The sequence below is a fragment of the Saimiri boliviensis genome, chromosome 5 (genome assembly GCF_048565385.1).
Source record: "Saimiri boliviensis isolate mSaiBol1 chromosome 5, mSaiBol1.pri, whole genome shotgun sequence".
NCBI lineage: Eukaryota > Metazoa > Chordata > Mammalia > Primates > Cebidae > Saimiri > Saimiri boliviensis.
This window is the reverse complement of record NC_133453.1, coordinates 41,637,155-41,660,389: the sequence shown is the minus strand read 5'-3', so window position 1 is coordinate 41,660,389 and position 23,235 is coordinate 41,637,155. Positions and strand designations below refer to the sequence as shown.

Genomic DNA, 23,235 nt, shown 5'->3' with positions numbered 1-23,235 from the left:
CTGAGCTGCAGTCCAAACTGCTGTATTGTTTTGACACCAGAACAAGTGATAATGGGCTGTGACTCGGTGTGTCAAAGCGCTCACTCAAGACTCTGGTGCCAGCCTCTCCTGCTTGTCACGGGCCCCAGTCTGCAAAAGCCTTTCCTTTTGAAGCACCATGTGGCTTCTCCTTGAGAAAAGCCTATAGCCGGTCACTACTCTCCCCAAGGATCACAAACAAAACAATGACTGGGAGCAAGGTCTCACCGGGATCTGACAGCTACCCCTGTCCGTCCAGGAATGATCCCTGGCAGGTGTGCAAGAGGGGATGGACGGGCAGCAGGCTGTGACAGGGAGCCAGGACAAGGCAAAATGGCAGAGTTTTCCCGTAAAGCAAAGGCCACCTCACGTGCAGCACTGAGGAAGCACCAAGTTCAGGTTGCAAAACGTTGGGGAAAATAAAAGTTTACAGAATGAGTGCAATGGAGACTATGTAATTTAAATACAACCTAGAAAACAAAACAACTAACATAAGAATGAGCATAATAATAATGTGTGTATTAAAAAACAGGATGTGAAGCAAGAAACACACTGTCCTTCACAGTACAGGCTTGTAACACATACTTTACATGTGTGTCTACAAGCCCCAAAGGAGTCTGTTATCTTCAGGAAGAGAATAGTTGTAAGCTTGTTATCTGACCAGTGGCCATGGGCTCAAAGAAATAACTGTTCAAAATGACTAAAACAAACTAACTGTTGTACACAATAAATTGAAATGGAGACCAAGTCATAAATTAATATAAATCTCCAAGAAAAGTTGCTAATCGTTAGCCATATGAATCATTTAAAGTGCTATATAGTATCGTTTTAACTTATTAGCTGCTATGTATAACATGTTTAAAATTGTATTGCTATAAGAAGAATTTTATACCAATAATGCATGCTGGTTAAAACATAACTGATTTTACATTAAGATAATATATATGGATATCCAAACTGCACTGGAATACTGGAGATGAGTTATTTAATTTGATGGGAAAGTGAATACTTCATTCATCAGAAGTGATTAAATGATTAAATCCCTCATTTATCCAGTGAGATTGTGCCTGATGAGTGACCCGTGGCCTATCACTCTTCTAATGCCTTCCCACAAGGGCCTACTCTGGCCACACAAATCTCTATAATTAGAAGCTAGATCTGGGTGGCCTTCACTGTGATCCTCCTGGCCCAAGCCTTTCTCTTTCCTAGCATGATGCTCCACCCTGCTCTCCAACACTTCTGCAGATATCCTCCAAGGCCAGTAACACCCCGTGTCAGCTGTCCTTCTCTATAAGGATGTCCTCAGCCCCACCAAGCCTGTGTGCCAACTTGTAGCATCATCATTGCCCTCACTGCCACTGCCAAAGGCCACAGGGTAGAGAGGTGGCTGTCAAATGCATAGACCTCAGCAGGAGTGAGTACTAAGGAAAATAAAACCATGGACTCAGGACTCGGCAGACATTATATTACAGTGTTTGGCACAAGGACTATTATATTTCTATTTTGGTGCATTTCAGTTATTTCCATACAGGTGTGGTTCTATTATACCGAAGTAGGTTATTTTGTTTATGATCTAGTGGATTATACTTTGTGGGAAACTGAATGAATTTTAAAAATACACAATTTTGAAAACACTACTTTATGTACAAATCTATGAATGGGTAATTATCTATACACTAATAATTATATTTGACCTTGAGGTACACCACACAATTTTTGATACAGATTTACCTTCATAATTATACTTTTCTTACAGTATTATTAGCTTTCAGTTGGTAATTTAATATTTAAATAAACACACACCAAAAACACAGTGGGACCACACATCTCCTAGTTGGCAGGAGAGAGGTCTTCTTCAAATGCTACGTTTTACCACAGGTAATTCATGTTTAATTTTTTTTTAAGAATAGAATTTGCACAAAAATCAGGGAAGACAGGAGGAGTTTAAATACTAAGAAAAGGGAGAGAAACAGTAAAGTAGAAGACTGGAGAGGTAAAGAAAAAGGTCAATAAAGCAGAATAAATTAAACTGCTGCTTTTGAATTCATCCCCATTTCATTTATCACTGCCTTATAAGCTAATTTCATTATGCTGTAACACAACTGACTATAACATAACATGACCTACTGCCTTTAGGTGTGCTGGGCACTTAAGTCATACAAATACCATCATTTACTTTTTTTTAAAGCCATGATCATTTAGGCCAGGTAAAAGTGCACCAAAATAATATAATTCAGCATGAAGCAATCTCCTGTGAAATGCTCTAGGAGAGAGAATGAAAAGGAGCCATGATTCAAAGGTGACAAGTTCAGTTCTCATTACATTCAAATTTTCCAGGATACAAATACCTACTGACAACGAGTCCCCAGAGGAAATCATTTACATCTCTTCTGCTCCACATAGCCCCAGATTTGTTTTGAGGCAGTTCCACAAGTGGAACCACTTGAGAAGAAAAGATAAGAGCAACTATTTCAGAGGAGGAATGGAAGGGAAAATCACCTGTTTTCTCAACACAACCCTGGGAAGAGTTGTGTTAAATTAAATGGCTTCACTGTAGTCAAGCTGCATTTGTACTTAAGTACAAATGCATATTGAGTTACATAAGTAACTCAGTATTAGAACTTTAAGAAGAAAAAAGAAGGCACAGACAAAACATTTGTCCCCTGACTAAAAAATTAACTCACTAATTACAAAGCCATCAGTGAATATTTAAAGTTTCATTTGTCATTAGTTAAGGATATTTCATTTTTAAAAATACACAATTTTAACCAGATGATGGGGTAGAAGGGAATTTTTATTATATTGTCAGCCTGTGTAAATATATTAAGTGCTGTGAAGACAAGGGGAAAGAGGCAACGTAGTTCAGAACACCTTATCCACCAAAAAAAAAAAAAAAAAAAAAATCATTCTTCTAAGTTGGCGCAGTCATGGAATAGGATATTGTCAATTTAAAACACAGAAAACCAGAAGACCTAGTTTTCTTACACCTTAAGAAAATTTTTTTTTTTTTTTTTTTTTTTTTGAGACGGAGTTTTGCTCTTGTTACCCAGGCTGGAGTGCAATGGCGTGATCTCAGCTCACCGCAACCTCCGCCTCCTGGGTTCAGGCAATTCTCCTGCCTCAGCCTCCCGAGTAGCTGAGATTACAGGCACGCGCCACCATGCCGAGCTAATTTTTTGTATTTTTAGTAGAGACGGGGTTTCACCATGTTGACCAGGATGGTCTCGATCTCTTGACCTTGTGATCCACCCGCCTCGGCCTCCCAAAGTGCTGGGATTACAGGCTTGAGCCACCGCGCCCGGCCCACCTTAAGAAAATTTAACGTTGGTAGTTCACATCTAGTATCTCCAAATGTGGGCCTATATAAGAATTGAAGCTACAAAAAACAAAAGAAATTAACACACTATATCTGGCTTCTGCATTGTAAAGTAACAATATTAACAACAGGAATCATAATAGCAACTAACATGATTCAGTCCTTACCCTGTGTCAAGGGCAATGTAAAGCACTTTATTTGGATTGTTTCATTTAATCTTCCTAACAACCCTGCAAGAGAGGAATTATAATTACTACTCTGATTTTATACAAGAGGAAACTGAGGCAGAGAATCACAGAGCTGGGAAGTCGGAGCACCAAGATGAAAAGCCCAGCAGAGTCCGCAACGCCTAACCACTGCACTATACTACAACACCCTCAATCAGAACCAGACTGTAAAAGACACAGAACTAGAGGGCCAAGTCGATTATACTCTGTTAGCTGTCAAATAATCTAACTGTTAAGTGAGCGAAGCCACTGTGATCAATTGCTTATCAGGAACAACTTCCAACCACTTCTTAAGGGAAAGAAACTAGTCAATTTGTTCTTCACCATTTGTTTCATTATATTTAAAATTAAATTATTTTAAAAACTAATGTAAAATATGAAATCTTTTTCTACATCCAAACATTTTCTACATCCACAATTTTTTTTACATCCACACATTTTTGTACAATTCAATTTGTTGATTTTGTCTAATAAATTCTAACTCGTATTAAATAACCACTTCTAGCCAACGTTTTTGACACATAATAGACAACGTACCCAAAAAGAAAGCATTACATAAAGCATCTAATACAAGTCTTAGTTACACAGAATTATGTCCCCTGTGTGTCGGAATTCATCAGGCTGGAATCAGAGGCAAAACAAGACCATGATCTGCTGTATGGAGTTCCTTTTTTCCCTCTTGGACCCAAAGATCTGGTCTCCACTCCTGTTCCTGCCCACTCTTTACAAATCAGATGTCAGCAATTCCTAAAGGAATCGGGTGAGTGATTCTGGGCAGCTCAATGAGAACCCCATCACTGCAGAGCAAAACCAACATGACACAGCGCCACTGGTAATCAACACACATCAACTCTCTCCCAGGCAGATGACCATGCTCTCGTTTTCCCAGAATCACCAGTACTACAAACAGAACTATTTTGGTTCCACACATTTCAAAGCCCTTGTAAAATTCCAGACAAACAAATGACTGTGGCAGCTTAGGGACACAGGTCCTTTGAGAAGTGCTTCAACTCACAACATCAGTATTTTGAGTCTTCACCTTCCACCACCACAGAGGCCTAGAACACAGTGTTTTTAGGCCAGTAGGAAGTAAAAAGAATCCTTAGTCAGTCTTACTATGAATACATTACCTTCCAGCAGAAGTCAACACATATCTTCCAGGAAACTATTCAATGTACTAAGAGAGATAATTTTCTAAATGATACCCCCGTGCCCTGAAAATAGTCCATTCTCCCCACAGAATAAAACAACTTATTTCTAAGGAGTAAGTTTATGCTAAAGATGGTCAATTAGAAAGATATATCTGCATTCCATGACTTTAGAAGTTCAACCTGGGCTTTGCTTGACAGCATGTTTTTTAAAAATTTCAGCATGGGTTATAAATTACCTCGGGATGTCCATGTGAAGGCAGTGCCGCCTGGGAACGGTTCCTGTCATCTTGTAGCATACTCAGCTGCTCCCTCTGCACAAATGGCACTTGTAATGAAAACGCTGCCATATATCTTGATTTGTCAGAGAACAAATCAGTTTTATCTGTTCATTTTGTGGTTTAGTGTCATAGGTATTTCAGAAAACATAATTTATAATTCCTCATGCAATTATATATGAAATTAAATCATCTCACTTTTCCAGAAGCATCAAAATATTTCAGATTAAGTAGAATGCATTTGTAATGTCTTTGAAGTTCTCTTCCTCTCTCCCTTCCTCCCAATCTACCCCCTGAAGAAAAAATAAATAAATAAAGGAAAGAGAGAGAAATATTTAGCATTTTAATGAGTTAATCTAGTTAGGTTAGGCCTTACAGGGACTTTTATTCATGTTCTTAATGATAACCCACTATTAAAATAATGTCTTAATCATGCTCTAGAGAGGCAGAGGGGTGTAGTGGTTAAGCCACCGTCTCAAGAAGCAGAATGCCTGGGTTTGAACATTTAGATCCTGGCTCCATCACTTACTTGCTGTGTACCCTTCGGTATGTCACTTAGCCCCTCTGTGCCTCAGTTTCCTCAGCTGTAAAGTGAAGAGAATGATACATATGCCGCACAAGGTTTGTGAACGTTAAATGATTTAACGTGTGTAACACACTTAGAACAGTGCCTGACACACAGTAAGCTCTGTTTCCTAGCATTATCATTAGCAACAATACCCATACTACTCTTTTTTTGTTTGTTTTTAGGACTAAATAGACATGAGAATCTAGTAAGACTATGTCTTAAGGCATTCCAATAGGGGATGAGAAGAAAACATCCTACTGATGAGTGCTTGTTTGGATGATAAATTGGTTATTTTAAGGAACTCCAAGACAATGTGGCCAGCAGCCCTTACTGAGTACCAAGTGACAACTCAGTCTCCTGGTAGAATATGCCACCCAAATGTTTTAATCCCCTGATTTACAGCAGGGTTGGGCCTATTCCTTTTAATTTACCTGGTTAAATTAGTATCTATCAAGAGACTCAGATAAATTCATAATCTTGTCATCAGTCACAACAGGAAATTACTCCTTAATAAGTAAGCTGGAAAAGCGATTGATCATCTTAATTGCATTACTTTAAAGTGCAAATGGGTATATTTTAATGTCTAGTGGGGGTTACAAGTAAAAAAAGGAACACAGCAAATTAGAATGTAATATGTTACATAGATATCTGATTTGTATATTTATTGTATACTTAATTATGCAACATTAGTTTCATAACTAATATTTCTTTAATATAAATTGATACTTTTGGTTACATGAATACATTTTAATAGATAATTTGAGTTATACAAATGCTAGCCAATTATATCTATTATAAAAAACCAGGTTGCCGGGCGCGGTGGCTCAAGCCTGTAATCCCAGCACTTTGGGAGGCCGAGGCGGGTGGATCACAAGGTCAAGGGATCGAGACCATCCTGGTCAACATGGTGAAACCCCGTCTCTACTAAAAATACAAAAAATTAGCTGGGCATGGTGGCGCGTGCCTGTAATCCCAGCTACTCAAGAGGCTGAGGTAGGAGAATTGCCTGAACCCAGGAGGCGGAGGTTGCGGTGAGCCGAGATCGCGCCATTGCACTCCAGCCTGGGTAACAAGAGCGAAAACTCCGTCTCAAAAAAAAAAAAAACCCAGGTATATATTTAATGAAAACTAATATTTCTATCTTGGGACCACCAACATATTCACATTCACATAGGAAGAGAATGATCCCCATATCTGAGAATAGGCCTAAATGACTCCAGAAATGCACTCAGAAGGGAAACAATCAGAATGGAGCCAATGACACTATTAACAAAAGGTTCAGAGTAGTCAGGTTCCAGCTAGGCCCATCTCATACCTGCTATGCTACAGACTATGAAAAGAAGCTGGGTCACCTTAGAACTACACAATGCGAAAGGGAGACAGAGAGATGCTTATCTCTTTTCCATGCTCAGCAGGACCTGAGGTCCCATAGAAACAAACAATCAAAAAGGATTACAACCCATTGCTCCAGCAAACATGGGAGATTTCATGATTTGTTTTGACAAATTCCCTACCTCCAATAATGGGCTGTTCTCAAGCAATTCAAACATAGAAAAAAACCTTCCTTCAGAGTTTCCCCAATGACTCTTTAATATAATCTCCATCCTACTGCACATAGCAAAAAGCAGAGGCTAACAAATGGACAAACTGTCAAAGTTATCAATTCCTGGGCAAAGAGACATCTTAACACAGGACTGTCATTCATTGTGAAACTAGTAAGCAGTAACTAACCCGCACCATGCTGTGTATATGTTTTGTAAAGAGGAAAATGAACAAAATGTGGGGGTTAAGAACAAGACTATTACAAAAACAAAATATGAAATCAATTAACTGAAGTTTCCTAAATGATACAATGTCTTTATAGCCTTCTTCCACATTAAAAACAAACACTTAACTCTTTTCCACAGGCAAAGGTAAGAAAGCATGCCAAACCAACATTAATGCCAAAAAAGCTTTTTAAAAAAATATCTGGCCTTGCACCTGCAATAAACAATGAAAATAAATTTATTTTCAAAGAACAACTGTATCTGCATATAAATTTTGACGTAAATCACTCTGATTGCCCAGCATGTGCTGGGTATAGTTCCTGCACTTAACACTTCCTATTTTACTGACCACTCCTAAATCCTTCCATTAATGATAATCAAGAGAAAACTAATGTTTCTCATTTGATTTGAAAATCCAAAGCTTCACTGTTATGTAGTATTAAAATTAATAATATAGAATATGGAAATTATACATTATAATGTTAAGTATGAACCAGGAATGAAAATATTGCATACATCTGACCTCCACTATGTAGAAGTATGTATAGAGCTATAACTAAAGGAAAATAACACCAACATTACCTGTGTTTGCCTCTAGAATGGTTGATTCATGAGGGAAATTTGTCTTCTTTCTACTTTTTAAAATTTTTAGTTTTTTGTAATTAACAAGTATTACACTTTATAATTTAAAAAATTTTTAAACTTTGTAAGTTTATAGGAAGCTTATATGTACCAATTTACAAAAATAGGATCTAACGAAACAGGTTCTTATAAAATGCCATCCATGATAGCAATTTCAATTTTGTTATTTAAGCTCAAAACAAGCTCCCCACTCAATTTAAAAATATATATCTTCATTAAGTTACCAATTTGAAAATGTCAATCTCTGGTTTATGCCTGTAAGGCATAATTACTATTAGTTTAGATTCTAGACTCAATTGACAGATCAGAAATATAATGTCACTAAATGGGATACTGGTTAAGTACACATTTTCTGAAGCCAGTTTTTGGTTCTAGACAAGCTATTTACCTCTCAGAGCCTCAGCCTCTTTATTGGCAAAATACAGACATTAATATTATGTACTTCATGGGGTTATTATGAAATAGAATGAGTTAGTAAATGTTAAGCCCCAGGACAATGCCTAGTACATAAGAAGCATTCAATAAATGTTAACAGATTTTATTATATCCATAATATGTCTATTACGTAAAAGCTTCAGTTTCTCTCACAAAAGCAAAACCATGACTTAATATAAACTAATTATAACAATGTTACATTTATCCTATTCCAAAAGTGAGCTAGTCCATGTAAGTAAATTTTTCAGATAATTCAGATAACTGAACCTTAACCTTTTAAGTATCATTTTAGTTTTAATCTTCAAAACATATTCAAAACCTGTCATTTTGTTCTTGTTAAGCAGCTGCTTTCCAGAAGTCTAAGTTTGCTAAACCCTAGTTCTAGATAAGATGGAGAGAGCAGGATCAAAATAAGCATAATATAATGTCAGGTCCTACCTAACATTTTATTACATATTGAGTTACTTATTTTCTATCTCCCCGACATACAAGAATGTAAGTATCTTGAGGGCAGAGACATTACGTATTTGGCTCTTTGCTGTGTCTCAACATCTAGAATAACGTCTGACACGTAACAGATACTCAAAAAATATTTGTGAAATGAATAACATGATATAATGCTGGAGAACCAGAGCCTCCTGGTGCACTCTTCCAAAGTTTCTTAGTAGTTCTCCTTTCCACAAAATCAGAGTAGAAGAACTCAACCACCTATCTTCCAATAGTGCTCAAAAGACTTAACTTAATTTTAAGAACTTCAAAGAAAAATATATAAGAATTGCATGGAAAAATCTTCCATGAACAGATTTCTCCATGCAATTCTGATACATTTTCATTGCAGATGATCTAACATATGCCCCCTTTAAAAGAAGTCTCTTCACCCTCTTGAGGAATCATTGTATGCATAGTAATAAAACAAGACACTTAGAATTGTTTATTACCACAGCTCTAGAGCACAGATTCTCAAGAAGAACCACCGTTTGAAGTTGGTAAGGCTGATGAGGGCTTTCAACCAACTATAGGTTGTCCTCTTAGCTCAGCTCCCATGATGATAAGCTTTTACCTGGGAGATTATTAGATCTGAGCAGCTAAATCATTGAGGGCAGGGGTCTTAAATGTTCTAGGAGCTTTTCAGCATCCTATTCTCTGATTTATAAAACTGACAGAATACCTTGGAAGCATCTCTCAGCAGAGAGCAACCTGGAAGCTGAGGGGCATCTTGGTGCTGTCTGATTTGCATATAGCCTACAGCAATCTTTTCCAACCTGAGTAAAGGGTTTGTAAAATAGCAGCACAGATTTGCTGCTCTGTCCTGAGTGGTATTTCTTCAAACGAAAAAGAGGCAGAAGGATAGAGGAAGAACCTTTGTTTATTTCTCTCATTGATACCCAAATAATTTTGCAGTTACTGCTTTTGAGCATGCAAGTGGCACATGCTCTAGAGCCTTAACTTAAGACCCTTTAGAGCTCTCAAAGCGGCCATCAAAATAAACCTGCATTTCAGAGGGCTGGGTTTTAAATGCTCATCACGGTCATGCAAAATCTATCTGGCACCTGGGAATCCAAACCCAGGTGCCCACGTGTGACCAAACAGACAGCAGGACGCTCACTTTTCACCCCTGCCTTTCAAAACCAGCTCTTCTGTCACGCTGCACACAGAGGAAGTCCCTAACAGCTCTGGGTCCCACTTATGAGCCAAGCTATTTGAACTAAGTAATAAATAAATTGAACACTTACTGATACTACAGAAATAAATGAATTTTTATGGAACTAGGATTCCATACTAATGTGAAAATACAGTAATACTGTACCCAGAAAAGTCTGGACAAAGTATTAAAATGTAAAATGTACACTAAAATATAAAGTGAAAGACCTACAATTCTGAAATTTCACAATTTCGTAAAGAATTAACTGAAATTACAAGATTCAGATGATGAGAAATCTTTTCCAAAGGAAACAAAGACAAAATAGGAGGCAAGAAATTTCTTAAAAAGCATTTTAATATTATAAAACGCTCTATGGCCAAGACTTTCTTACTGTCCACTACGAATGCTAAAATAGACTTTACTTAGAGTAGAATATAATGGTATAGCATCAAAACTAAGAGTTATATCAATGGAGAGCTTTAAATGTAAAGGATGTAGCCAAAGAGTTAACAGCACTATTGAAAAATTTAAGTGCTTTAATAAATGTGATTTTTAACCAAATGAGTTCCTTCAATGAAATCTGTCCTGCATCTTCATAAAGCACAAACAGACCTAGGTATTCAGCAAACAACTCTATTTTGCATTTAAAAAACTTTAAATTAGTAAAAGACAGTTATGCTTTAAAGGGAAACAATAAAAAATTAAATGTGATATATATCACATCAAAGTATCACCAATTTTAGGCTCTAGGTTTTACACTTGAAACTCCTAGAAGCTATATATTTTAATGGAACATACTTTCATTATTAAATGAAGGTTGTTTATATCTATGGGTCAGTCTGTTTAACCTGGATCATTTTACATGACTGCCTCAGATGACCAGTCTGCTCCAAATAATGGGCATTCATGCCTAAGCTCTGGAGAAGGGTGTTAAGCAGTTTAAAAAATATACCATGTAATCCCAGCACTTTGGGAGGCCGAGGCGGGTGGATCACGAGGTCGAGAGATCGAGACCATCCTGGTCAACATGGTGAAACCCCGTCTCTACTAAAAATAAAAAAAAATTAGCTGGGCATGGTGGCACGTGCCTGTGATTCCAGCTACTCAGGAGGCTGAGGCAGGAGAATTGCCTGAACCCAGGAGGCGGAGGTTGCGGTGAGCCGAGATCGCGCCATTGCACTCCAGCCTGGGTAACAAGAGCGAAACTCCGTCTCAAAAAAAAAAAAAAAAAAAAATACCAAAGTTAATTGCTACCACGGCCTATTATGCCAAACAAAATAGACAACTGAAAACACTGATAAATACTTTCTTCATCGTGTAGGAAATAATGATCTAGATTTTTTAGATGAATTATTTCCACTGATAGGATTTTTTTTTTTTTTTTTTTTGGAGACGGAGTTCCACTCTTGTTACCCAGGCTGGAGTGCAATGGCGCAATCTCGGCTCACCGCAACCTCCACCTCCTGGGTTCGGGCAATTCTCCTGCCTCAGCCTCCTGAGTAGCTGGGATTACAGGCACGCGCCACCATGCCCAGCTAATTTTTTGTATTTTTAGTAGAGACGGGGTTTCACCATGTTGACCAGGATGGTCTCAATTTCTTGACCTCGTGATCTACCCGCCTTGGCCTCCCAAAGTGCTGGGATTACAGGCGTGAGCCACCTCACCCGGCCCAGGATTTTGTTAAATGAGCATTCAAGGAGAAATTGCAAGGTCAGAGATAAGTGAGATCACGGATTCATTCCTTGCCCTAAACAGCTTTCATCAAGCACTACGTAGTCAACTACTAGGCATCCTGAAAATCAAGTTATCACAGAGTCTTCACCCTCTACAAACTTACATATAAACAATATTTCCATCTGCTGACCTTCATGTGAGCCATAATTATGTATCTATATATGTTAAATACATATTTATGCCAACATAAACAAATATAAGGAATACATAATCATAAATATTATATGATATTCAATCTTAACTATGTATTGGGATGAGGAAATAAGATGAACATTATTTTAATGTTGGCATTTAATTAGTGTTTCAGGTTTCACTGTGTGCATATGAACATGCATATGTGCACACATACATATGTATGAATATTTAATTTTATGTAGCAGAGGAGGAGTAGAGAGCAGGGGGTCTGTTGAAGAATTGTGTCGTCCAAATCAGTGTGTTACATTGTGGCTGATCAAGCTCTAATGAAGGCTGAGGCATGGTTAATAGCAATTTGGGGTAGCATTTTCAGCTCTCTTTAGGGAGCCACAGAATGTTTTTAAAAGCAGCTTGTCTGTTAAAAGTTTGCTCCAAGGTCTAAAATTTCTAAATATGTATCTTTTTTCAACATTGCCCTTATAAAGAAAAAGCTGCTGAAAGTGTCACAAACATTTAGTGGTTAATTAAAGAAGGAAAAGTAGGGAAAAGAGAGAGTGAAAGGAAGAAATAGAGAAAGTAAGACAAAATAAAATCATTTTAAACATTTTTTTTTTCTTTCTGAGACACAGTCTCGCTCTGTCATCCAGACTGCAGTGCAGTGGTACGATCTCAGCTTACCGCAACCTCCTCCTCCCAGGCTCAAGTGATTCTCCTGCCTCAGCCTCTCAGGTAGCTGGGATTACAAGTACATGCCACCACGCCCAGCTAATTTCTTATTTTTAGTAGAGATGGGGTTTCTTCATGTTGGCCAGGCTGGTCTCGAACTCCTGACCTCAGGTGATCCACCACTTCGGCCTCCCAAAGGATTACAGGCGTAAGCCACCTCACCCAGACCATTTTAAACATTTTCAATAGGAAAAATGTCAAACTATCGGAACATGAAAAACCTTTTGGCTGCAGACAACATATATATAATTTTTTAACCATTCTCTCTCTCAAAAAAAAGGCGTGAATTTCTGAATTTCTTACCAAGATTATGACTGCACATATTATCTATCTATGTATCTAGAGTGAGACTCTGTCTCACTCTGTTGCCCAGGATAGACTGCAGTGGCACGATCTCAACCTCAGCTCACTGCAACCTCTGCCTCCTGGGTTCAAGTGATTCCCCGGCCTCAGCCTCCTGAGTATCTGGGATTGATTACAGGCACCCACCACTATGCCCAGATAATTTTTGTATTTTTAGCAGAGATGGGGTTTCGCCATGTTGACCAGGCTGGTCTCAAACCCCTAACCTCAAGTGATCTGCCCGCCTCAGCCTCCCAAAGTGCTGAGATTACAGGAATGAGTTATCATGTGCAGCCACTAACTGTTTTTTTGAAATCATAGTATTTGAAGGAATTTATAGGACTAGGATTTTCATTAAGTTTAGCAAACAAAAATAACTGAATTAAAGCAGCAACCTAAGTTTCAGAAAAGAATTTTTTTAAGTGTAAGAGAATAGATAACCTATAGAGTCAAAAGAAATTTAAGAGACACATCAACCAAGTGCAACTTACAGATTGGTATGGCTCCTAATTTGAATAAGCCAACACTAAAAAAAAATTATAAAATGATTAAAAAATTTTGAATATTTACTGAAAGTGAAATTAAAGAATTATCTTTTTTTAGGAGTTATGATAGTATTATAGTCTATGCTTTCTAAGAGTCTTTATCTTTTAGAGATATTTATTAAAATATTTATGGATAAAATATAAAGTGTAGGATATACTTTGAAATAACCAGTAGGGGAGGGGGTGAGAAGTGGGTAGGGACAGAGATGAGACAGGATTGGCCATGAATTTCTAATTGTTGATCCTAGATGAGGAGTTCATGAATATTTAATACATAAGTCTCTTGAATTTGTATATGTTGCATGTTTACATAAAAAATGATTTTAGAGAATTAATTTAAGAGCAGAGCATTTCAAGCATGGAATAATTTAAACTGAAAGAGTATTCATTTCTAACAATAAAATTTGCCTTAGAAGTAGCTTCTTTGTAAAGATCTTCCCACAGTACATTGTAAAGAGATAGTACATTGAAAAATATGTAATAAATAAATGAATAAAGTGATAATAATAAAAGCATTCATTTTTTATAAAAATATCCTTGGCATTTTGATTTTAAATCTTTTTTCATTGTCATTGTTTCCAGTTCATAGATGGAAATTCTTCTTTCTACATACAGTGCCTTCAAGCAGATGAGGTTCAGATCAACACTGACAAAACATCTGTAAGTTTCAAAAGAAACTACTAGGTTAGAAATATTTTCTATTTTTATATCATTTTGGTCACATAAGCAAGAATTATATATTTGAAATGCTCAACCTACTATAGGCCCTCTACAGGTATTTAGTTTTAGAAGTTGGTATCAGTACATGACAATTCTGTAAGGTTTAGCTTTTTGTTTGCTTTTAAATTGTAATGAAGTCTGTCTCTTTTACTTTGAAAAAGTATATATTTTACTTTTAAAAAAGTGATATATTTCATCATGGAAATGAAATCTATAAACATCATTATCAAATATATATAATCAGCATGTATTTAGTAACCACCTAATCTAAAAAGTCCTACCTTTCAGGGCTTGTGTCCAAAAGTAAAGAGCAAGTGCTGGCAATCAAACTGATCACAGGACAGCTCTGTGGTTAAGGACCTTGACTCTAGAGGCAAATCAATGGACTTCAGATTCCAGCTCTTCCACCGACTAGCCTGTGCCCCAGGGAAAGTTATTCCCCCCACCTTTCTTTGCCTCTGTTTTCTCTTCTGTGAAATGGGAAGTATGATAACTTGCTTCAAATGTCTGTTATGAGAATTAAAGGAATTAGTACATAAAAATCTCTTAGAATAGTGCCCAACATATAGTAATTGCTCAATTGTTACCTTGCACTATTTTAAAGCTCTAAGAATTGCCTGGGCATAGGGGCTCACACCTTTAATCCTAACGCTTTGGGAGGCTGAAGCAGGAGAATCATCACCTGAAGCAACATAAGGATACTTCGTCTCTACAAAATATTAAGTAAAAATCAGGGTGGGCATGGTGGCATGGCCACCCAGCTACTCAGGAGGCTGAAGCAGGAAGATTGCTTGAGCCCAAAAGTTCAAGGCTGCAGTAAGCCATGATTGCACCATTGCACTGCAGACTGAGACACACATCAAGACCCTGTTTCATAGAAAAAAATAATAACCAACTTAAGAAATCCCTTGGTGTATACATCACAAGGGCTCATTAATGATTTATTGATTCTTTTTTTAATCTTCCACTGAAAAAACAGAAATGTATCTGTATCATGTATAAATTTTCACATTTATGGATAAATTAGGGATAAAGTGAACAGCTTATCAAAATTGGGGAATAAGATAACCATAATTATCTTCCCATTTAAAGAATTCATGAAGGAAGTAAAATTTCATATTTACATATTTTTTCTGATTAGAAAAAGAAGAAAATCCCACATAATCCCATCAACTACTCTGTTGATGATTTTAATACACTGCCTTTGCCTTTGGTCTATGCATGTATGTGGGATTTTATATCATTGAGAATATGCTTGGCACTCTGCTTGATTCACATAATATTTATTAAATATATATATATATATTTTTGAGATGGAGTCTTGCTCTGTCTTTAGGCTCCAGGCTGGAGTACAGTGGCACAATCTCGGCTCACTGCAATCTCCACCTCCTGGGTTCAAGCAATTCTCCTGCCTCAGCCTCCCGAGTAGCTGGGACTACAGGTACATCCCACCACACCCAGCTAATTTTTGTATTTTTTAGTAGAGATGCGGTTTCACCATGTTGGCCAGGATGGTCTCAATCCCTTGACCTTGTGATCCACCCGCCTTGGCCTCCCAAAGTGTTGGGATTACAGGCATGAGCCACCAGGCCCGGCTATTGAATACATTTTTTTCTGTGTTTTAGAAACATTTAAAGTGACTCCAATGTAAATACAAAATAGTGACAATTAATATGCCCCTTCTTGAACCCATAATTTTGACCTTAAAAAAATCCATTGAGAAAGGATTTTTGCTTCTTTATTTGCTAAACACTTGGTTTTAAAATAAAATTGTCAGCCTGGCATGGTGGCTCACGTCTGTAATCCCAGCACTTTGGGAGGCTGAGGTGGGCGGATCACCTGAGATCAGGAGTTCAAGACCAGCCTGGCCAATATGGTGAAACTCTGTCTTTACTAAAAATACAAAAATTAGCCAGACATGGTGGCAGGTACCTGTAATCTCAGCTTCTTGGAAGGCTGAGGCAGGAGAATTGCTTGAACCCTCGAGGTGGAGGTTGCAGTGAGCCAAGATTGTGCCACTGCACTCCGGCCTGGGCAACAGAGAGAGAGAGTCCATCTCAAAAATTAATTAAATAATTAATTAAATTTAATTGCCTGATCAACAGTCCATTTTAAAATTTATTTTAAAATTAACAGAAAGCAGGAGAGAGATAAAATGCCCACTTACAAATTAACTCAAACAAACACAGTGAGGCACCACCTTGCCATCACAGCTGCCTCCCAAAGCCCACCATTTATATTGGCAAGTATGAATAGCTACTCAACCAGTGGGCTCTGGACAGTGTGGGGAGCTCCATGGCTACTGCCAAAAGCCTTATGAGGAAGAACTGAAAGGATGAAAAGGAAAGAAGAAAGAATAGTAAAGGGAGTCATGAGTTTTAAGTTGGGAGTAAGGCAGTTCCCAGAGAAGCAGCAGTACCCTAGATTAACATGCCTCTTTCAAAAGACTTTTAATGCAGAGACATGGACTCATAGCCCATCATACATACAGCATAAAGTGTGCTTGCCATTTATTAGATCTTAGTCTACCTATTCTGGTATAAGCAAAGGGCCTGCCAGCTTTTGGCAAAACAGCAAGTCTGATGAATCCTGCATTTCATATCCTTGAGAATCAGAGTTAACAGTATGTATGTTGGGAAATGGAGGGTATGGGTCAGCTAGAAAGACAGTTCCCATGGTGTATGACAATATCTTTCATGTTATTCTCTCTTGGGTTCTAATATCCAGCCTTCAAATAAAGGTTACTTTTAACACAGGGAAAGAAATCCCTAAACTCCATTTTAGTAGAATTCCTATCATTCTTCAGAAGCAAATATTCTGTCTTATAAAAATTATTCAACTTACCTGGGGGAATACGCTCTTAGAAAAAGAAATTGACTATCCTGTGTTCACAAGAGCATGGTCCTGCTGCCTTGTCATTGGGACTTGAGGACTATTCCAAATAATGACATTGCTAATGTATTTCCTCCTTTACAGGCAATCTGAAATACTCTTCCGATTCAATTACTGAAACTCTTTTCTGGTCACATCAAAATGAAAAATCATGTTTCAAGAGCCTAGATTTTCAAAATGGCTAAAGCAACCCACTATTCTTGCAGTTTAGTTCTGCCCAACTTTTCCAGCATAGGAAAAAGAGATTCAAGAACACTGTAGTTACTCTGCTGGAAATGGATTTGCTAGGATGTCCTCTCAATGACGCCCCCATCCTGGAGGAATTACATAAACATAAAACAAACAACAAAGCCAAACAAAAACGAACAGAAAACTACCCCCATAAAACCTCATGCCTTCAGTCATCAAGACGTATTTTGTTCTACCTCTTTGCTATCCTTCTCGCATGCTGCTGTTTGTCCAGCACATGAATTACCTGTCTAATCATGCATACTATTTGGTCTATAACACACATGCAGCAAACAGCACACTTTTAATGATCTGAATGAAGACAATGATCTAATACATTCATCTCAAAGTACACAATTCTAAATTTTTCCATTTCCCCAAAACAAAGCTCGAAAGCCTAATTTAAAACAAACTGTGATTTATTTTCTTGGTGAGATTACAGTACAAGACCAAGTGATAAAACCTATGCTTTCCTACAAAATAAAGTATACCTGTACTCTAGAGCACCTTAAGAATATTGATTCAACTTATAAAAAGTATAATAGCATTTTAGCCTTAATATTCAAAAACCTTGAGGAAGCAAATATCACTTTTGACTTGTCCCCTGTTTAATAATCCTCCACTGTAGATGACATTTATTGCTCGTATATCTCACCTGGTGAGTAGAATTCTCAGTCCAAATCCCTGAAAGGAATAGCATGGCTCCCTAGTGCAAATTTCCTGAGAGCCCCTTCCCTTAGCATGTGCCAAGAATCAAATCTTGGCCACTTAGTGCTCTGTGTTCCACATGTGAGCTTGCTACGCACTGAACGGCTGTGCTAACTGAGATGGATGGCCCTGTCAAACAGGAAGCTGGCACACCAGGGTGCAAGCAGTGGGATACAATGACCTTTACATTCAGAGAAAAATATCCCTAAAGTGGCATGAAGAGTTTGTGGGGGGAAGGGAAGGGAGATTCTTTTATTTCATTTAGCTACATAACATGACATAAAAGCAATGGTGCCCAGTATGCAATTTGCTCAGGATCAAATCGTGAATATCCCTCACACAAGAAGGAAAGTCGTTGGAAAAAGGAAATGAATCATCCTTTATCGGGCTGCTTTGAGAGCACTGGACTCTATGATTCAGCTACACCACTGTGCCCAGCCTGGCCAGCACTTGGATTCAGACTGCGTTGGGATTCACAGTAACTCATAGGGTACTACCTGCGCTGAGAAAACATTCCTAATTTCTATTAGGCTGCTTTCTTGATAGAACTAAAGTATAACTTAAATACTTAAAATATTTCTTAAAGAGGAATAATCTACTTACAGAATCAAATTCAGTACCTTGGGAATTTAAATCCCTTGGTCGGCACATTTGTGACTTCATGTCAATATTTAATCCAGGCGTCCCCAAACTTTTTACACAGGGGGCCAGTTCACTGTCCCTCAGACCGTTGGAGGGCCGCCACATACTGTGCTCCTCTCACTGACCACCAGTGAAAGAGGTGCCCCTTCCTGAAGTGCAGCGGTGGCTGGATAAATGGCCTCAGGGGCTGCATGTGGCCTGCGGGCCCGTAGTTTGGGGGCGCCTGATTTAATCTCTCATAGTATCCTTATTGGTACAAATGAGGCTCTGACTGATAGTTCTTAGGAATGATATGAAGAGAAACTCATTTTAAAAAACAGCGAAAATCCTTGGCATATTCACAAATGTTAACTAAAGATAGGAATATAGGACATTAGTATATCAACTAAGATCTGGAAGTTACGAATTTCTCTCCTTTGGTTATAACCATAATCATAAAGAATATAATTCAATCATTTCAGCTGAAAATCAAGAACAATAAATTCCATTAGATCAATTTTTTTTTTCCATTACTCAACGTCTGCAGGTAATTTTTTTTGTTATTTGTTTTGTCAATTCTTTGGCATGAAAGAACAATGGGCTATACTTCAAAATGAAAAAACAGAGGCTCACAGTGGGCTCCCCAGTATTGTATATTATGCACTGAAATAATGATGCAATTTTAATATTTAATTAAAAAGTGAAAGGATGGATCATAAAGACACTGCAATATTTTTTAATTGAATGGACCACATCAAAACTACAAAACAATTTTCAAAGATACAAAAGGGTAAGAGGCATTCATTTTTTTCTGTTCAATTAAAAGCTTATCACAAAGTGCAGAAGCCACAGGCCCAAAGCAGTAAGTAAATTTCGAAAACTGAATGCTTTATACATCATGTATTATAAGTTTGGATAAGTCAGGAGTTAAATATCTCAGGACTGGCCCTAACTTAGAGAAAATAACAGTGTTATGAATGCAAAAAAGCTACGATCACTTTGAAATGCAAGTTGATTTTGAGGCTCTAGAAGTGCTGGTCAAATGCTTCTCAAAAAAACAACAAGAAAACAAGAAACAAGACCTTTTACAAGAAATATTCTGCTGCTCACTAGGAAATGCTAAATCTGAAAATTCTCCTTCAACCTTTGTTTGGAGAACTATTTCAGAAAACATATTCTTCCTCATTATGACACACAAGAGACGGGAGGAGAGGGGAGAGGCATTAATACCTTGGGCCTGAGCGGCAGAGCTATGAGAATACCCCAGGGCCAGGAGCGCAGTCTCCACCAGCTGGCTAAAAAGCACATCTTTCCGCACCAGGACAAACTCAGCGTGTTCTTCTCTGTTGTCATATTCAAGAGAGCCGTCCAACTGCTCCACGACACAAAAGACAGGAATCATCAAACCTGAAGGGACAAAATTCAAGAGCAAAACACAAACATTACAAAGCAAATCTCAATCACCATGATGAGAAGGGAAGCGACAGTTATAAAAGTCACTCATCTGTGATCGACAGTGCTTTAGATTAAACAAGCCTCTTAGTCATATAGGCCTAATGGAAAGCTGTGGGTTTCCCCCCCTATTATTACAGAATTGCCCGGGGCAGCAGCAGAAGCCCTTAGATTCCAGTCATTTTCACCAACCAGAGGTGTCCTGGTACATAGGTGAGACGAAGGTGACCTTACAGATACTCGATTCTTTAATGTCTATAATGTCTATAGTTTCATCATTAACTGTTAGTCAGCACTAGCATTTTCAGATCAGATCTGCTCTTGTCTAGAAATACATTTCAAAGCTTCCAGTTGTAAGAAATATATTACTTTTAAATGTAAAAGTAATATACTTCAAAGCTCCTAGCTCCTTCTTACTAAAAAGGTATGTTTGATTTTAGGGCCTAAGCTGTTACGGGAATATAAGAAAGTCAATAGAAATTTAAAATAAGTCCCTCTTATATGTTTTTTTTTTAAATCCTAGTAAATAGGTTATCAACTAGCCTAAAAATAACATGATCATAAACGTCTTAACTTACATTTAATTTATATCAAAATATACACCCAAATATAAAAGTGTGCCTATGCAAAATTATTTTCTACATTAACATCAGTTACTACTGGAAAGGGAGGATCTTTTCTTGTGTTTTCAGAGAAAAGAAGTAAACTACCCTAAAGAATAAAGCAAATTAGTCTAGTTGAAAATCTGTTGAAATCTGTTGTCACTGAAATATTTCTCTGCTTTGTATCAAAGTGTGAAAAGCTAAAAAATGTTTAATTCGCCAAGGATTTTTTAAAACTGTTTTTTATTTTTTAAAAAGTCATACAGGCACTTAAATCTAAACATAACCAAGGCAGAAGAAGATCAAAGTTTTACCAACACACAGGTAATAAACATGGACCCTGTCTAATGTGATTCGCACAGATTAGCATGTTACAGGTCTTCTTTTTGTGCAAGAAAAATTAAAAGTTAAGAAGGATGGATGAGCAGGCAGACAGGGGAGGTAAGTTACATGGCCATGTTGAAGGTATTCACAACAAAAAGAAGACCTTTGCATGAAATGACTATATGGGAATATGGCCCCTGACACAGAATGCATAGGAGTTTTTCAGAGCCCACTTCCCTGTGGCCTCAACCCTAGAAGCTTCCTGACTCACTCTGATCTGGAAAGTCGAGGGTGGGAGCAGATGCTCTACAAACTACGGGGTCACAGATTGAGGTTTTTGTTCTAAAGATAATGCATTGGTACAACTGGTTCCCATGTGCTAATTATTATTATTAAAGATAATAAGTATTAGGTATAATTATTAAATATAATCTTATTAACAATAATAATACTCATTAAGAATTGTTATCATTAAAGATCATGGTAATTATTATTAAGACTGCACAACAGTCTAACAAGTTAAACCATATCATACAAGACAACTATTGACTCAGTGTTCACTGCTGAGAACAAGAAAGCAGCATTATTGTCTAAAGCAAATACACTCTCCATGGTGTAGATTTATTTAAAAATATAAGATACAGGTGGAGCAGACTGATTTTTTAGACAAAGAAGAAGATTTAGGACAGCCACACAATGCCTTGCAAGACATATTTTTTCACTGTGACCATTACTGCTAGATGAAATCCTTATTTATTTATTTATAGCAAGTTTATTCCAAAAAATATACATAGGATATATAGCAAATAATATAAATTAGATTTCATCTCAGCTCACTGCAACCTCCGCCTCCTGGGTTCAAGCGATTCTCCTGCCTGTCTCCTGAGTAGCTGGGATTACAGGCACCTACCACCATGCCCGACTATTTTTGTACTTTTAGTAGAGACAGGATTTCGTTATCTTGGCCAGGCTGATCTCGAACTCCTAACCTCAGGTGATCCACCCTCCTCGGCCTCCCAGAGTGCTGGGATTGGAGGTGTGAGCCGCTGCACCCAGCCCCAAATTACCTTTGTAGTCATTCATTTATCCAGGATTTATTCAATGAACACCTACTATGTGCCAGGTGGCTCCAGGGATACAAGTAAGAACAAGTCTTATGTGACTGCTGCCCTCAATGTAGTTGAAGGTGTTTTAAACCTTCCTACTCAAGCATAATGGCATTTTATAGGACTCATTCATGAGAGTCCGTACCAGCAAGGAATAGCCCCCATTTAGAGCTTTTAACTCTTACATGCTGGCATATAGTCTTTGTCCAAGGAAGTAGGTAGATTTTTACTTCTAATGATTTAAGCATATGCACACATAGGGCCATATAGTCCATGGTGCCATAAGCTACTCCGCCACTAATACCTGTGTGTACATAAGTGTCAATGCTGAAAATCCATGTGCAATTCCTAATGTCAATATCTGAGGGTCACACATCTGGGAATCACAGATAAGATCTTTAAATGAATCCAATTGCTCCATAAGCTATCATGTCTCCATTATTTAGAAACTATAAATCTTTCTCAAGTCTATGGTCAACTGAAAAACTTAAGACCCTATTAACTTTTTAAAATAATATTAACTATCCAACCAGTTAGATATGAAATACAACATGAAAGCACAGGGATCTATAACATGTAGGGACTTATGTTTTATAACTGTCAATTACTTAAATAGTTCCTAAACATTTTGCTTCAGTGACTGAAGGAAGCAATTGTTAGCTGACACATCAGTAATAACTTCTTACAGAAAGCATGCACCAATCCTCCACTGGCATCACTTCTTTAAAAAAAGCAGGGGGATGCTTTGTGGTCATTTATAAAACAGTATTAATGAGGAATATATGATAATAGAGTTTGTTATGCAGCGCATACATATGAGATAGTGAAGAATATCATAAAGAGCTTATATTTTAAAAAATTTACCTTACTAGAATTTGACCCATCTAAACAATTATGGTTTTTATAATGAAATGCAATTTTTACAAAAGAAGAAAAAAGGATGAAAAATAGATGCAATTGCTAGTGACAATAACAAGAGAAATGAAAAATAGTAAAATAGTATGACTGAGTTCAAGTGCAGAAAGAAGAAAATTAAGGCTTAAGTTTAAAAAGCCTTTA

General features: G+C 37.5%; 1 protein-coding gene across 6 annotated transcripts in view; it reads right to left on the bottom strand.

Moving 5' to 3' along the window:
• The window catches only part of SATB2 (SATB homeobox 2), a 212,027-nt gene that overhangs the window by 146,820 nt on the left and 41,972 nt on the right, over positions 1 to 23,235 (bottom strand). For all 6 annotated transcript variants that reach the window (XM_010336467.3, XM_074399305.1, XM_074399304.1 and 3 more), the window contains one exon: positions 19,923 to 20,099. In XM_010336467.3, coding sequence (XP_010334769.1) covers positions 19,923 to 20,099 — 177 coding nt within the window. The remainder of the gene's footprint in view (positions 1 to 19,922; positions 20,100 to 23,235) is intronic.